General features: G+C 42.9%; 1 protein-coding gene across 4 annotated transcripts in view; it reads right to left on the bottom strand.

The window, feature by feature from the left end:
* nktr (natural killer cell triggering receptor) overlaps nt 1-16,691 on the bottom strand; it is an 82,967-nt gene that overhangs the window by 41,864 nt on the left and 24,412 nt on the right. For 3 of the 4 annotated variants that reach the window (XM_071414060.1, XM_071414059.1, XM_071414056.1), the window contains exons 4-5: nt 12,766-12,873; nt 9,933-9,977 (exon numbers count right to left, since the gene is read on the bottom strand). In XM_071414060.1, coding sequence (XP_071270161.1) covers nt 9,933-9,977; nt 12,766-12,873 — 153 coding nt within the window. Of the gene's footprint in view, nt 1-9,586; nt 9,613-9,932; nt 9,978-12,765; nt 12,874-16,691 lie in introns of those variants that run through there. The other variant, XM_071414062.1, reaches the window with a different exon arrangement.

Consider the following 16,691-nt stretch of genomic DNA (forward strand, 5'->3'; position numbering starts at 1 on the left):
AATTATTGATCTAGTATCGATATACACTACCGGTCAAAAGTTTTAGAACACCTACTCATTTCAGGGTTTTCCTCGATTTTCTACATCGTAGAATAATACTGAAGACATCAAAACTATGAAATAACACATATGGAATCATGTAGTAACCAAAAAAGTCTAAATAAATGTGAGATTCTTCAAAGTAGCCACCCTTTGCCTTGATGACAGCTTTGCACACTCTTGGCATTCTCTCAACCAGCTTCATCAAATCAAATCAATCAGCTGATCATCAGCCTGAAACCCAGCCTAAAACCCCAAACAGCAAGCAATGCAGGTGTAGAAGCACGGTGGCTAGGAAAAACTCCCTAGAAAAGGCAGGAACCTAGGAAGAAACCTAGAGAGGAACCAGGCTATGAGGGGTGGCCAGTCCTCTTCTGGCTGTGCCGGGTGGAGATTATAGCAGAACATGGCCGAGATGTTCAAATGTTCATAGATGACCAGCAGGGTCAAATAAGAATAATCACAGTGGTTGTCGAGGGTGCAACAGGTCAGCACCTCAGGAGTAGAGAGAGAAAGAGAGAATTAGAGAGAGCATACTTAAATTCACACAGGACCACGGATAAGACAGGAGAAATACTCCAGATATAACAGACTAACCCTATCCCCCGACACAAACTACCGCAGCATAAATACTGGAGGCTGAGACAGGAGGGGTCGGGAGACACTGTGGCCCCATCCGATGATAATCCCGGACAGGGCCAAACAGGAAGGATATAACCCCATCCACTTTGCCAAAGCACAGCTCCCACACCACTAGCGGGATATCTTCAACCACCAACTTACCATCCTGAGACAAGGCCGAGTATTACCCAAAAAGATCTCCCCCACGGCATAACCCAAGGGGGGGCGCCAACCCGGACAGGAAGATCACGTCAGTGACTCAGCCCACTCAAGGGACGGCATGGAAGAGCACCAGTAAGCCAGTGACTCAGCCCCTGTAATAGGGTTAGAGGCAGATAATCCCAGTGGAGAGAGGGGAATGCATTTCAATTAACAGGTGTGCCTTCTTAAAAGTTAATTTGTGGAATTTAATGCATTTGAGCCAATCATTAGACCGGTGAATCGCATCTCTGCATGTCTGGCAGACATATCAGTGTGGATGACGGATCACCACCTCAAGCTGAACCTCGGCAAGACGGAGCTGCTCTTCCTCCCGGGGAAGGACTGCCCGTTCCATGATCTCGCCATCACGGTTGACAACTCCATTGTGTCCTCCTCCCAGAGTGCTAAGAACCTTGGCGTGATCCTGGACAACACCCTGTCGTTCTCAACTAACATCAAGGCGGTGACCCGTTCCTGTAGGTTCATGCTCTACAACATTCGCAGAGTACGACCCTGCCTCACGCAGGAAGCGGCGCAGGTCCTAATCCAGGCACTTGTCATCTCCCGTCTGGATTACTGCAACTCGCTGTTGGCTGGGCTCCCTGCCTGTGCCATTAAACCCCTACAACTCATCCAGAACGCCGCAGCCCGTCTGGTGTTCAACTTTCCCAAGTTCTCTCACGTCACCCCGCTCCTCCGCTCTCTCCACTGGCTTCCAGTTGAAGCTCGCATCCGCTACAAGACCATGGTGCTTGCCTACGGAGCTGTGAGGGGAACGGCACCTCCGTACCTTCAGGCTCTGATCAGGCCCTACACCCAAACAAGGGCACTGCGTTCATCCACCTCTGGCCTGCTCGCCTCCCTACCTCTGAGGAAGTACAGTTCCCGCTCAGCCCAGTCAAAACTGTTCGCTGCTCTGGCACCCCAATGGTGGAACAAACTCCCTCACGACGCCAGGTCAGCGGAGTCAATCACCACCTTCCGGAGACACCTGAAACCCCACCTCTTTAAGGAATACCTAGGATAGGATAAAGTAATCCTTCTAACCCCCCCCCCCCCCTTAAAAGAGTTAGATGCACTATTGTAAAGTGGTTGTTCCACTGGATATCATAAGGTGAATGCACCAATTTGTAAGTCGCTCTGGATAAGAGCGTCTGCTAAATGACTTAAATGTAAATGTTAAATGTAAATGTAAATCAGTTGTGTTGTGACAAGGTAGGGGGGTATACAGAAGATAGCCCTATTTGGTAAAAAAACAAGTCCATATTATGGCAAGAACAGCTCAAATAAGCAAAGAGTAACGACAGGCCAGCATTATTTTAAAGAACTTTGAAAGTTTCTTCAAGTGCAGTCGCAAAGACCATCAAGTACTATGATGAAACTGGCTCTCATGAGGACCGCCACAGGAATGGAAGACCCAGAGTTACCTCTGCTGCAGAGGATAAGTTCATTAGTTATCCGCCTCAGAAATTGCAGACCAAATAAACACTTCACAGAGGTCAAGTAACAGACACATCTCAACATCAACTGTTCAGAGGAGACTGCATGATTCAGGCCTTCATGGTCAAATTGCTGCAAAGAAACCACTACTAAAGGACACCAATAAGAAGAGACTTCCTTGGGCCAAGAAACATGAGCAGAGGACATTAGACCGGTGGAAATTTGTCCTTTGGTCTGATGAGTCCAAATTGGAGATTTTTGGTTCCAACCGCCGTGTCTTTGTGAGACGCAGAGTAGGTGAACGGATGATCTCTGCATGTGTGGTTCCCACCGTGAAGCATGGAGGAGGTGGTGTAATGGTGTGGGGGTGCTTTGCTGGTGACACTGTCTGTGATTTATTTTGAATTCAAGGCACTCTTAACCAGCATGGCTACCACAGCATTCTGCAGCAATACGCCATCCCATCTGGTTTGCGCTTAGTGGGACTATAATTTGTTTTTCAACAGGACAATGACCCAACACACCTCCAGGCTGTGTAAGGGCTATTTGACCAAGAAGGAGAGTGATGGAGTGCTGCATCAGATGACCTGGCCTCCACAATCACCCGACCTCAACCCAATTGAGATGGTTTGAGATGAGTTGGACAGCAGAGTGAAGGAAAAGCATTCCAGGTGAAGCTGGTTGAGAGAATGCAAAGAGTGTGCAAAGGGTGGCTACTTTTTCCAAATATATTTCAAATATAATTTCAAATATATATAAAATATATATAATTTAATTATATTATTAAATTAATAATATAATTAAATTAATTATATAATATATAATTTAGGCCTATAGTAATTATTGATCTAGTATCGATATACATTATCATTGATAGGCCTATAGTAATTATTGATCTAGTATCAATATACATTATCATTGATAGGCCTACAGAAATTATTGATCTAGTATCGATATACATTATCATTGATAGGCCTATAGTAATTATTGATCTAGTAGCGATATACATTATCATTGATAGGTCTACAGTAATTATTGATCTAGTATCGATTTATATATTTTTTAAAGCAGATTCAATATTAAAAAGTGCCTTCCAGAAACTGTTGCTAGAAAGTTGGAAGCACAGAATCATCTAGAATGTCATTGTATGCTGTAGCGTTAAGATTTCCCTTCACTGGAACTAAGGAGCCCGAACCATGAAAGACCAATTTAGGTGGATGCACATTATCTTTGAAGGCCTTCGTGTCCTGCTAGAGTTTTGAGCTGCAGATCTCTGTCGGCAGAGGGCACAATCAGCAGCTCCTCCTCTGCCCTCCCGCTAAGTGGGCTCCTCTCCCAGCACGACTGTTGAATGGGTTCAGTCACACTCCTCATCTGATACATCAGGAAAGTAGTCCTCAAACTTCCCGATGAGTGAATTTAGGTGGACACCATCTTTGATCACCAGGTTGGTCAATGACAGAAACATGTCTCACATCTCTCTCAACTCAGGTCCGCCACAGCTTGAACTGGCCTTGAAAGGCAACTATTTTGCCCTCGAATGTGAGGATGGATAAGGTGCCATCATTATGGACGTTGAGGTGTCTGAAGGTAACAGCCAGCTAGCTTTGCGTACCACTTGCTGTCTGAGAGGTGGAGCGAGAACCTGGAGTCAACCAAGAATTTGCATACTTCCTCGCACAGCAAGGTAAACCACTTGACCCGTGATAGTCACCTGACCTCGGAGTGGAGAAGGAGGTGCTGGTGTTTGCTCTCCCCACACAGCACAGTGAACAGATGGCTGCTCAGTAAATAAAGGAATGTATGTTCCTGGTGCTTGGACTCCCTCTCCCTGCATGTTCCTGGTGCTTGGACTCCCTCTCCCTGCATGTTCCTGGTGCTTGGTCAACAGATGCCTTTTCAGTTTGGATGGCTTCAACTCGCCTGAGCTAGCGTTTCCAGACATAGCAGGCATTTTGGGGCCTGCGGTTCTCAGGTCCACAGGGCACCAAGCCAAAATGAAGGTATGACTCATCATATTTCCGACTTGAGGAATAACATTTGGGGGCCGGGTCCAGGGTTGATCAACATTTCCCACCAAATCATTTATGTCTCTCCACATTTTTGGTTTGGATTTTGATGTTTCTTGCAGTCAGTTAGCTGCCTGTACGCTAGCTAAGCGTTAACTAACGCTATGTATATAGCTAGCTATAGCTCCCCCGTTTGGAGAGCTGCCAACAGTGCCACTGTCACCCCTAACACATGGGTTTATTGATAAACATTTCATCCAAATAAAATCAAAGTGTATTCGTCATGTGCACAGCAGGTGTAAAAGGTACAGTGAAATGCTTAATTTGATCAAACATGGAGATTTTATATATATATATATAAGCATTTCACTGTACCTTTTACACCTGCTATATATATATATATATATATATATATATATATATATATATATACATATACATATACATATACATATATACATACATACATACATACATACATACATACATACACAGTACCAGTCAAAAGTTCACACACCTACTTATTCAAGGGTTTTTCTTTATTTTTTGTAGAATAATAGAAGACATCAAAGCTATGATAACACATATAGAATCATGTAGTAACCAAAAAAGTGTTACATTTTATATTTGAGATACTTCAAAGTAGCCAACCTTTGACTTGATGACAGCTTTGCACACACTAGGCATTCTCTCAACCAGCATCATGAGGAATGCTTTTCCAAACAGTCTTGAAGGAGATCCCACATATGCTGGGCACTTGTTGGCTGCTTTTCCTTCACTCTGCGGTCCAACTCATCCCAAACCATCTCAATTGGGTTGAGGTTGGGTGATTGTGGAGGCCTGTTCATCTTATGCAGCACTCCATCACTCTCCTTCTTGGTCAAATAACCCTTACACAGTCTGGAGGTGTGTTTGGTCATTGTCCTGTTGAAAGACAAATGATAGTCCCACTAAGCCCAAACCAGATGGGATGGCGTATCGCTGCAGAAATGCTTTGGTAGCCATGCTGGTTAAGTGTGCCTTGAATTCAAAATAAATCAGACAGTGTCACCAGCAAAGCACCCCCACACCATCACACCTCCTCCAAGCTTCACGGTGGGAACCACACATGCGGAGATCATCTGTTCACCTACTCTGCGTCTCACAAAGACACAGCGGTTGAAAACAAAATTCTCAAATTTGGACTCAGATTTGGACAGATTTCCACTGGTCTAATGTCCATTGCTCGTGTTTCTTGGCAAAAGCAAGTCTCTTCTTCTTATTGGTGTCCTTTAGTGGTTTCTTTGCAGCAATTTTACCATGAAGGCCTGATTCACACAGTCTCCTATGAACAGTTGATGTTGAGATGTGTCTGTTACTTGAACTCTGTGAAGCATTTATTTGGGCTGCAATCTGAGGTGCAGTTAAGTTCATTAGAGTTATCAAATCAAACTTTATTTGCCACATGCGCCAAATACAACAAGTGTAGACTTCACCGTGAAATGCTTACTTACAAGCCCTAAACAACCAACAGTGCAGTTCAAGACGAAGAAAATACTTACCAAGTAGGCTAAAATAAAAAGCAATTTTATGGGCTTTCCTCTGACAACACCTATTGTATAGGTCCTGGATGGCAGGATGCTTGGCCCAAGTTATGTACTGGGCCGTTCGCACAACCCTCTGTAGCGATGTCGAGCTGTTACCACACCAGGCGGTGATGCAACCGGTCAGGATGCTCTCGATGGTGCAGCTGTAGAACCTTATAAGGATCTGGGGACCCATGCCAAATCTTTTCATTCTCCTGAGGGGGAATAGGTTTTGTCGTGCACTCTTCACGACTGTCTTGGTATGTTTGGACCATGATGCGTCGTTAGTGATGTGGCCACCAAGGAACTTGAAACTCTTGGTCCGCTCCACTACAGCCCCGTCGATGTTAATGAGGGCCTGTTCAGCCCGCCTTTTCCTGTAGTCCACGATCAGCTCCTTTGTCTTGCTCACATTGAGGGAGAGGTTGTTGTCCTGGCACCAGACTGCCAGTTCTATGACCTCCTCCCTAAAGGCTGTTTCATCGTTGTCGGTGCTTAGGCCTACAACTGTTGTGTCATCAGCAAACTTAATGGTGGTGTTGGAGTCGTGTTTGGCCACGCAGTTATGGGTGAACAGGGAATACAGGAGGGGACTAAGTACACACCCTTGAGGGGTCCCAGTGTTAAGGATCAGCGTGGCAACTCTTACCACCTGGGGGTAGCACGTCAGGAAGTCCAGGATCCAGTTGCAGAGGGAGGTGTTTAGTCCCATAGTCCTGAGCTTAGTGATGAGCTTCGTGGGCACTATGGTGTTGAACGCTGAGCTGTAGTCAATGAACAGCATATTCTCACATATGTGTTCCTTTTGTCCAGATGAGAAAGGACAGTGTGGAGTGTGATTGAGATTGAGTCATCTGTGGATCTGTTGGGGCGGTATGCGAATTGGAGTGGGTTTAGGGTGTGCGGGAGGATGCTGTTGATGTGAGCCATGACCAGCCTTTCAAAGCACTTCATGGCTACCGACGTGAGTGCCAAGAGGCGGTAATCATTTAGGCAGGTTACCTTCACTTCCTTGGGCACAGGGACGATGGTGGTCTGCTTGAAACATGTAGGTATTACAGACTCGGTCAGGGAGAGGTTGAAAATGTCAGTGAAGACACTTGACAGTTGGTCCATGCATGCTTTGAGTACAAGTCCTGGTAATCCGTCTGGCCCAGCGGCTTGGTGAATGTTGACCTGTTTAAAGGTTTAGTTCACATCGGCTACCGAGAGCGTTATCTCACAGTCATCCAGAATAGCTGGAGCTCTCGTGCATGCTTCAGTGTTGCTTGCCTCGAAGCGAGCATAAAAGGCCTTTACTTCATCTGGTAGGCTCGCGTCACTGGGCAGCTCGCGTCTGGGCTTCCCTTTGTAGTCCATAATAGTTTTCAAGCCCTGCCACATCCGACGAGCGTCAGAGCCGGTGTAGTAGGATTCAATCTTAATCCTGTATTGACGCTTTGCTTGTTTGATGGTTCGTCTGAGGGCATTGTGGGATTTCTTATAAGCGTCCGGTTTAGCCTCCCGCTCCTTGAAAGCGGCAGCTCTAGCCTTTAGCTCGATGCGGATGTTGCCTGTAATCCATGGCTTCTGGTTGGGATATGTACGTACAGTCACTGTGGGGACAACATTATCGATGCACTTATTGATGAAGCCGATGACTGAGGTGGTGTATTCCTCAATGTCATTGGATGAATCCCGGAACATATTCCAGTCTGTTTTAGCAAAACAGTCCTGTAGTGTAGCATCTGCGTCATCTGACCTCTTCTGTATTGAGCGAGTCACTGGTACTTCCTGCTTTAGTTTTTGCTTGTAAGCAGGAATCAGGAGGATAGAATTATGGTCAGATTTGCCAAATGGAGGGAGAGGGAGAGCTTTGTATGCATCTCTGTGTGTGGAGTAAAGGTGGTCTAGGATATTTTTTACAAAAAAATTGGTAAAACTGATTTAAGTTTGCCTGCATTGAAGTCCGCGGCCACTAGGAGCACCGCTTCTGGGTGAGAATTTTCTTCTTTGCTTATGGCCTTATAGAGTTGGTTGAGCGCGGCCTTAGTGCCAGCTTCACTTTGTGGTGGTAAATAGACGGCTACGAATAATACAGATAAACTCTCTTGGTAGATAGTGTGGTCTACAGCTTATCATAAGGTACTCTACCTCAGGCGAGCAATACCTTGAGACTTCTTTAATATTAGACATCGCGCACTCGCTGTTATTGACAAAAAGACACACACCCCCACCCCTCGTCTTACCAGAGGTAGCGTCTCTGTTCTGCCGATGCATGGAAAATCCCACCAGCTCTATATTGTCCGTTTCTTCGTTCAGCCACGTCTCGGTGAAACATAAGTTGTTGCAGTTTTTAATGTCCCGTTGGTAGGATAATCGTAATATTAGGTCATCAATTTTGTTTTATAACGATTGCACGTTAGCAAGAAGAATGGAAGGCAGTGGGAGTTTGCTCGCTCTCCTCCAGATTCTCAGAAGGATCCGCGATTTGCGTCCCCTTTCCCAGTGTTTTTTCTTCACCCAAAAAGGCGTGGATCTGGGCCTGTTCCAGTTAAAGCAGGATATCCTTCTCGTCGGACTCGTTAAAGGAAAAAGTTTCTCCCAGTCCGTGGTGAGTAATCGCTTTTATGATGTCCAGAAGTTCTATTCGGTCATAAGAGACGGTAGCAGCAACATTATGTACACAATAAGCTAAAAAATAAGTTCCATAAAACACAAACAAAATTAAATTGCACAATTGGTTGGGAGAATGTAAAACGTCAACCATGGTCTTCGGCGCCATCTTTCATCTCTCCAGCAGAGGTAACTCTGGGTCTTCTTTTCCTGTGGCGGTCCTCATGAGACAGTTTCATCAGAGCACTTGATGATTTTTGCGACTGAACTTAAAGAAATGTTCAAAGTTCTTGAAATTTTCCCCATTGACTGACCATGTCTTAAAGTAATAATGGACTGTCGTTTTCTCTTTGCTTATTTGAGCTGTTAATGGTCTTTAACACACACACAGGGCCTTTCAACCAGACTGCGCCTGTACAGATTAATTTTGTATCGCTCAGAAAGATGCCAGGAATATGAGCATTTGTGATTTCAGACTTTTTTGTTATGATACTTATTTTTTTGTTATGATACTTATTTTTATATATAGACCACATCCATAATATGGATGTGGTCTTTTACCAAATAGGGCCACCTTCTGTATACCACCCCTACCTTGGCTGAAATGCATTAAGGAGGAAAGAAATTCCACAAATTAACTTTTAACAGGGCATATCTGTTAATTGAAATGCATTCCAGGTGACTATCTCAAGAATCTGGTTGAGAGAATGTGCAAAGCTGTCATCAAGGCAAAGGGTGGCTACTTTCAAGATCTTCAAATATAAAATAGATTTTGATTTGTTTAACACTTTCTGGTTACTACATGATTCTATGTGTTACTTCATAGTTTTAAATGTCTTCACTATTATTCTACAGTGTAGAAAATAGTATGATTAAGAAAAACCCTGGAATGAGTAGGTGTGTCCAAACTTTTGACTGGTACCATCTATATATACAGTATATATCAAATCCCGCAACACACCTGGACCCTCGTTGTGGGTTTGGGAACCACTGGGCTAGCTGGCTGACTGACTGACTGGCTGGCTGACTGACCTAGGCAGACATCTTGTATAGAGCTGGGGAAGGTGGAGTGGTACAGGTTGACATTGTGTTACTGAGCTGAGGACAGTCTCTTACCTTCTCATTTTGCAAAAGACCACACTCTATAAATAAAAGAATATGTTGAACATTTTAGGCAGGAAGATTGGAGCTTGAAATAAAGAAAATAGATTAGCGTCTCCATGCTGAATCACAAAGCTTACTACTAGCTACGTTGACTAGATGGAAGGCAATACAACAAAGAGTTAACAGCACAACTTAAAACTGGCAGCTCACCACCAGTTACCTATCTGTCTGTCCATGCAACTACAGGCATGCAGTCGTAGTCTCTAAGATAGAGGTGCACAGCAGCATATTATTTTTTAGATATGAATTAAAAGGGACATTACGGTATTATATCCGATTAATAGATCCTACTCCTTACCTTCAAAGTAGCCTCCATATATGGATTCCCCTCCTCTTCCATTGCCTGCCAGGAGGTTAAACAGTCAGTAACGCTTCCAACATGGCACAGAACAGTGACAATGTATGGAAATCACTCAGATAGACAATTATAAACTACCGTTCAAAAGTTTGGGGTCACTTAAAAATGTCCTTGTTTTTTTAAAGAAAGGCAACAAAAAAAATGTGCCCATTAAAATAACATAAAATTGACCAGAAATACAGTGTAGACATTGTTAATGTTGTAAATGACTATTGTAGCTGGAAACGGCTGATTTTTTTAATGGAATATCTACATAGGCGTACAGATGCCCATTATCAGGAACCATCACTCCTCCCAGTGAAGAGGCGACTCTGGGATGCTGGCCTTCTAGGCAGAGTTGAAAAGAAAATCTATATCTCAGACTGGCCAATAAAAAGAAAAGATTAAGATGGACAAAATAACACAGACACTGGACAGAGGAACTTTGCCTAGAAGGCCAGCATCCTGGAGTCGCCTCTTCACTGTTGACGTTGAGACTGGTGTTTTGCAGGTACTATTTAATGAAGCTGTCATTTGAGGGCTTGTGAGGCATCTATTTCTCAAACTAGACACTCTAATGTACTTGTCCTCTTGCTTAGTTGTGCACCGGGGCCTCCCACTCTTTCTATTCTGGTTAGAGCCAGTTTGCGCTGTTCTGTGAAGGAAGTAGTACACCGTGTTGTACGAGATCTTCAGTTTCTTGTCAATTTCTCATATGGAATAGCCTTAGTTTCTCAGAACAAGAATAGACTGACGAGTTTCAGAAGAAAGGTCTTCGTTTCTGGCCATTTTAAGCCTGTAATCGAAGCCACAAATGCTGATGCTCCAGATACTCAACTAGTCTAAAGGAGACCAGATTTATTGCTTCTTTAATCAGACAACAGTTTTCAGCTGTGCTAACATAATTGCAAAAGGGTTTTCTAATGATCAGTTAGCCTTTTAAAATGATAAACTTGGATTAGCTAACACAACGTGCCATTGGAGCACAGGAGTGATGGTTGCTGATAATGGGCATCTGTACGCCTATGTAGATATTCCATAAAAAATCTGCTTTTTCCAGCTACAATAGACATTTACAACATTAACAATGTCTACACTGTATTTCTGATCAAGTTGATGTTATTTTAATAGACAAAAGAACGTGTTTTTCTTTCACACAAACACACTACTGGTCAACAATTTTACAACATCTACTCATTCAAGGGTTTTTCTTTATTTTCTACATTGTAGAATATTAGTGAAGACATCAAAACTATGAAATAACACATATGGAATCATGTAGTAACCAAAAAAGTGTTAAACAAATCAAAATACATTTTAGATTCTTCAAAGGAGCCACCCTTTGGCATTGATGACAGCTTTGCACACTTGTGGCATTATCTCAACCAGCTTCAAGAAGTAGGAATGCATTTCAATTAACAGGTGTGCCTTCTTAAAAGTTATTTTGTGGAATTTCTTTCCTCCTTAATGCATTTGAGACAATCAGTTGTGTTGTGACAAGGTAGGGGGGTATACAGAAGATAGCCCTATTTGGTAAAAGACCAAGTCCATATTATGGCAAGAACAGCTCAAATAAGCAAAGAGTAACGACAGGCCATCGTTAAGACATGAAGGTCAGTCAATACGAAAAATTAAGAACTTTGAAAGTTTCTTCAATTGCAGTCGCAAAAACCATCAAGCCCTATGATGAAACTGGATCTCATGAGGACTGCCACAGGAAAGGACCTCTTGCTGCAGAGGATAAGTTCATTAGAGTTAACTGCACCTCAGATTGCAGCCCAAATAAATGCTTCACAGAGTTCAAGTAACAGACACATCTCAACATCAACTGTTCAGAGGAGACTGTGTGAATCAGGCCATCATGGTCGAAATGCTGCAAAGAAACCACTTCAAGAGGACACCAATAAGAAGAAGAGACTTGATTGGGCCAAGAAACACGAGCAATGGACATTAGACCGGTGGAAATCTGTCCTTTGGTTTGATGAGTCCAAATGTGAGATTTTTGGTTCCAACCGCCGTGTCTTTGTGAAACGCAGAGTAGGTGAACAGATGCATTCCAGGTGAAGCTGGTTGAGAGAATGCCAAGAGTGTGCAAAGCTGTCATCAAGGCAAAGGGTAGCTACTTTGAAGAATCTCAAATATATTTTGACTTGTTTAACACTTTTTTGGTTACTACATGATTACATATGTGTTATTTCATAGTTTTGATGTCTTCACTATTATTCTACAATGTAGAAACCAGTACAAATAAAGAAAAACCCTTGAATGAGTAGGTGTCCAAACTTTTGACTGGTACTGTATGTATATTACACAATATATTGTGTAGGTTTACCCTATGAAGATGTAATATATTGTGTAGGTTTACCCTATGAAGATGTAATATATTGTGTAGGTTTACCCTATGAAGATGTAATATATTGTGTAGGTTTACCCTATGAAGATGTAATACATTGTGTAGGTTTACCCTATGAAGATGTAATACATTGTGTAGGTTTACCCTTTGAAGATGTAATACATTGTGTAGGTTTACCCTATGAAGATGTAATACATTGTGTAGGTTTACCCTATGAAGATGTAATACATTGTGTAGGTTTACCCTATGAAGATGTAATACATTGTGTAGGTTTACCCTTTGAAGATGTAATACATTGTGTAGGTTTACCCTATGAAGATGTAATACATTGTGTAGGTTTACCCTATGAAGATGTAATATATTGTGTAGGTTTACCCTATGAAGATGTAATATATTGTGTAGGTTTACCCTATGAAGATGTAATATATTGTGTAGGTTTACCCTCGGTGAAGTCTCCTCCCTGTATCATGAAGTTCTTTACAACTCTGTGAAACGTGGAGCCTTTAAAACACAGCTTTTTCCCTGTGCTTTTCCCAGTTCCTCTCTCACCTGTAAAAACACAGTTACAGAATTAACTAAATTAATGTGTTTCAAGTTGTACTAGTCATATGTACAGGATAGACATGGTACACACCGTCCAACCAAATGCTTACTGCAGGTTCCTTCTCCACAATATCAACAATAAGACATCATTAAATATAAGAATAGCAACAAGGTAAATGGCTCAGTAGAATAGAATAAATGTTTTAGCATAATACAGGAAGTCAATATATACTCCAATATTTTATACTTCCAACACGTCTCATGTCCTTTTGGGGAAAGGGGGATTGGGGAGCAAGTTTCAATTGTGCAGTATTTAGCAATCATAATAAGAGTCTGGTAGCAGCAGTTGAGATGTGTGTGTAGCGTGTGTGTGGATCAAGGTTATTATTTTAAACTAAAACAAAAACTAAACAATTACTTTTTTTTGTAAACTGAAATAAAACAAACCTGTTACTAAAAGTATCATTTTAAAACCCTCCCCTTATTATCTTAAAAACCCTAACTATTATCTTAGACTCCAAAACTAACTCAAATAAAAACCATCATGAATTACATTAGGTGTCACTTTTCTCTCTCTCCATTTTGGGCAAAATCAACAAAAAAAGGTTTTAAATGATGTCGAAGGTTTTTTTCCTAATAGGGTTTTCAAGCCTCAATCTGGGGGGGTCACATTGGGATTGATTTAAATTTAAAAGGTAGACTCAGCGCGATGGCGTTTCCACGAGCAGCACTGCAGATATTGGTCACTGGCCTACAACACAATACGCCACGTCAATATTTTGTTTCACAAATTATTAAAAAATGAAAAGGTGAAATGTCTTCAGGCAACAAGTATTCAACCCCTTTGCTATGGCAAGCCTAAATAAGTTCAGGAGTAAACATTTACTTAACAAGTCACATAATAATTTGCATGGACTCACTGTGTGCAATAATAGTATTTAACATGATTTTTGAATGACTCTTCATCTCTTTACCCCACACAATTATCTGTACGGTCCCTCAGTCGAGCAGTGAATTTCAAACACAGATTCAACAACAAAGACCAAGGAGGTTTTCCAATGCCTCGCAAAGAAGGACCCCTATTGGTAGAATGGTAAAAAAAAAAGATACATTGAATCCACCTTTGAGCTATTGAGTTATTACTTACACTTTGGATGGTGTATCAATACACCCAGTCCCTAGAAAGATACAGGGGTCCTTCCTAACTCAGTTGCCGGAGAGGAAGGAAAGCGCTCCCGGATTTTCACTGAGGCCAATAGTGACTTTAAAACAGTTAAAGGAGTTTAATGGCTGTGATAGGAGAAAACTGAAGCCTGGTCAACAACATTGTAATTTCTCCACAATTCTAACCTATACACGTGATTAGCAAATGTTATTGTAGGTGTAGCCAAATGCTGCAGTCGACAAGGTTATTCTGGCTCTGAGTTCTATAATGAGCTAACGTTGTGTCAAATGGACAATGTGACGATCCTCTCCAACCTGGCATGGTATAATTTGATATTAAATATTTTCTAAATTTATAGACAAATCAATGCTGATCAGGCCTGTTCCTGGCCGATATGCAGCCCTAGCTGAGAAAAAAAAACAAATCCCTGCAAAGTAGAATAGTAGCCTAGGCTATACAGTGTCGGCCCACAATGCCCACTATGAATGCCCATGTGGTAGCCACCGTTTGTACCTTTAATCCCGGTCATTTGGTGACATTAAATTCTGTTAATGCAGATCATTTTACGTAAACGTGGTTTTGCAGATTTCACATTTACGAAATAAACCAAAACTTGTTTCTCACACTACCAAATCAAATTTTATTGGTCACATACACATGACTAGCAGATGTTATTGCAGGTGTAGTGAAATGCTTGTGTTTCTAGCTCTAACAAGTGATATATAACAAATTACACAATATATACCCAACACACACACAAATCTAAGTAGGAATGAATTAAGACAATATACATATGGACGAGCGATGTCAGAGCAGAATGGACTAAGATACTGTAGAATAGTATAGAATACAGTATATATACACATGAGATGAGTAATGCAGATATCGCAATTGTAGGCCAGGTCGCAATTGTAAATGAGAACGTGTTCTCAATTTGCCTACCTGGTTAAATAAAGGTTAAATAAAAATAAATAAATAAATAAAGATATGTAAACATTATTAAGTGACTAAGATACTGTAGAATAGCATAGAATACAGTATATACACATATGAGATGAGTAATGCCAGACATGTAATATTGAAGTAATTAGAGTTCCATTCCTGAAAGTGGCCAGTGATTTCTAGTCTATGCCTGTAGGCAGCAGCCTCTAAATGTGCTAGTGATGGCTGTTTAACAGTCTGATGGCCTTGAGATAGAAGCTGTTCTTCAGTCTCTCGGTCCCTGCTTTGATGCACCTGTACTGACCTCGCCTTCTGGATGATAGCGGGGTGAACAGGCAGTGGCTCGGGTGGTTGTTGTCCTTGATGATCTTCTTGGCCTTCCTGTGACATCGGGTGGTGTAGGTGTTCTGGAGGGGCGGGCAGTTTGCTCCTGGTGATGCTTTAGGCAGACCGCACCACCTTCTGGAGTGCCTTGCGGTTGCGGACGGTGAAATTGCCGTACCAGGCGGTGATACAGCCCGATAGGATGCTCTCAATGGTGCATCTGTAAAACTCTTTGTGAGAGTTTTAGGGGACAAGTCAAATTTCTTCAACCTCCTGAGGTTAAAGAGGCTCTGTTGTGCCTTCTTCACCACACTGTGTGAGGATGGTCCATTCCAGTTTGTCATTGATGTGTACGCCAAGGAACTTGAAGCTTTCCACCTCTCCACTACTGTCCCGTCGATGTGGATAGGGGGGGTGCTCCCTCTGCTGCTTCCTGAAGTCCACAATCACCTCCTTTGTTTTGTTGATGTTGAGTGAGGTTGTTTTCCAGGCGCCACACTCCCAGAGCCCTCACCTCCTCCCGGTTGGCTGTTTCGTCATCGTTGGTAATCAAGCCTACTACTGTAGTGTCGTCTGCAAACTTCAAGATTGAGCTGGAGGCGTGCTTGGCCACGCAGTCTTGGGTGAACAGGGAGTACAGGTGGGGGCTGAGCACGCACCCTTGTGGGGCCCCAGTGTTGAGGATCAGCGGAGTGGAGCTGATGTTTCCTACCTTCACCACCTGGGGACGCCAGTCAGGAAGTCCAGGACCCAGTTGCACAGGGCGGGGTTCAGACCCAGGGCTTCGAGCTTAATGATGAGCTTGGAGGGTATTATGGTGTTGAATGCTGAGCTATAGTCAATGAACAGCATTCTTACATAGCTATTCCTCTTGTTCAGATGGAATAGGGCAGTGTGCAGAGTGATGGCGAGCGCATCGTCTGTGGATCTATTGAGGCGGTACGCAAATTGAAGTGGGTCTAGCCTGTCAGGTAAGGTAAGGTAGAGGTGATATGATCCTTGACTAGTCTCTCAAAGCACTTCATGATGACAGACGTAAGTGCTACGGGGAGATAGTCATTAAGTTCAGTTACCTTTGCCTTCTTGGGTACAGGAACAATGGTGGCCATCTTGAAGCATGTGGGACCATGGACTGGGATAGGGAGAGATTGAATATGTCCGTAAACACACCAGCCAGCTGGTCTGCGCATGCTCTGAGGACGCGGCTAGAGACGCAGTCTGGGCCGGCAGCCTTGCGGAGGTTAACACGTTTAAAATGTTTTACTCACGGCGGCCATGGAGAAGGAGAGCCCAGAGTCCTTGGTAGCGTGCCACGTCGTCCCCAAAGCATGCAAAGAATGGGTTTAGCCTGCACGGAAGCAAGATGTCGGTCTCAGCGATGTGGTTGGTTTTC

Source organism: Salvelinus alpinus, chromosome 8 (genome assembly GCF_045679555.1).
Source record: "Salvelinus alpinus chromosome 8, SLU_Salpinus.1, whole genome shotgun sequence".
In the NCBI taxonomy this organism is placed as follows: Eukaryota; Metazoa; Chordata; class Actinopteri; order Salmoniformes; family Salmonidae; genus Salvelinus; species Salvelinus alpinus.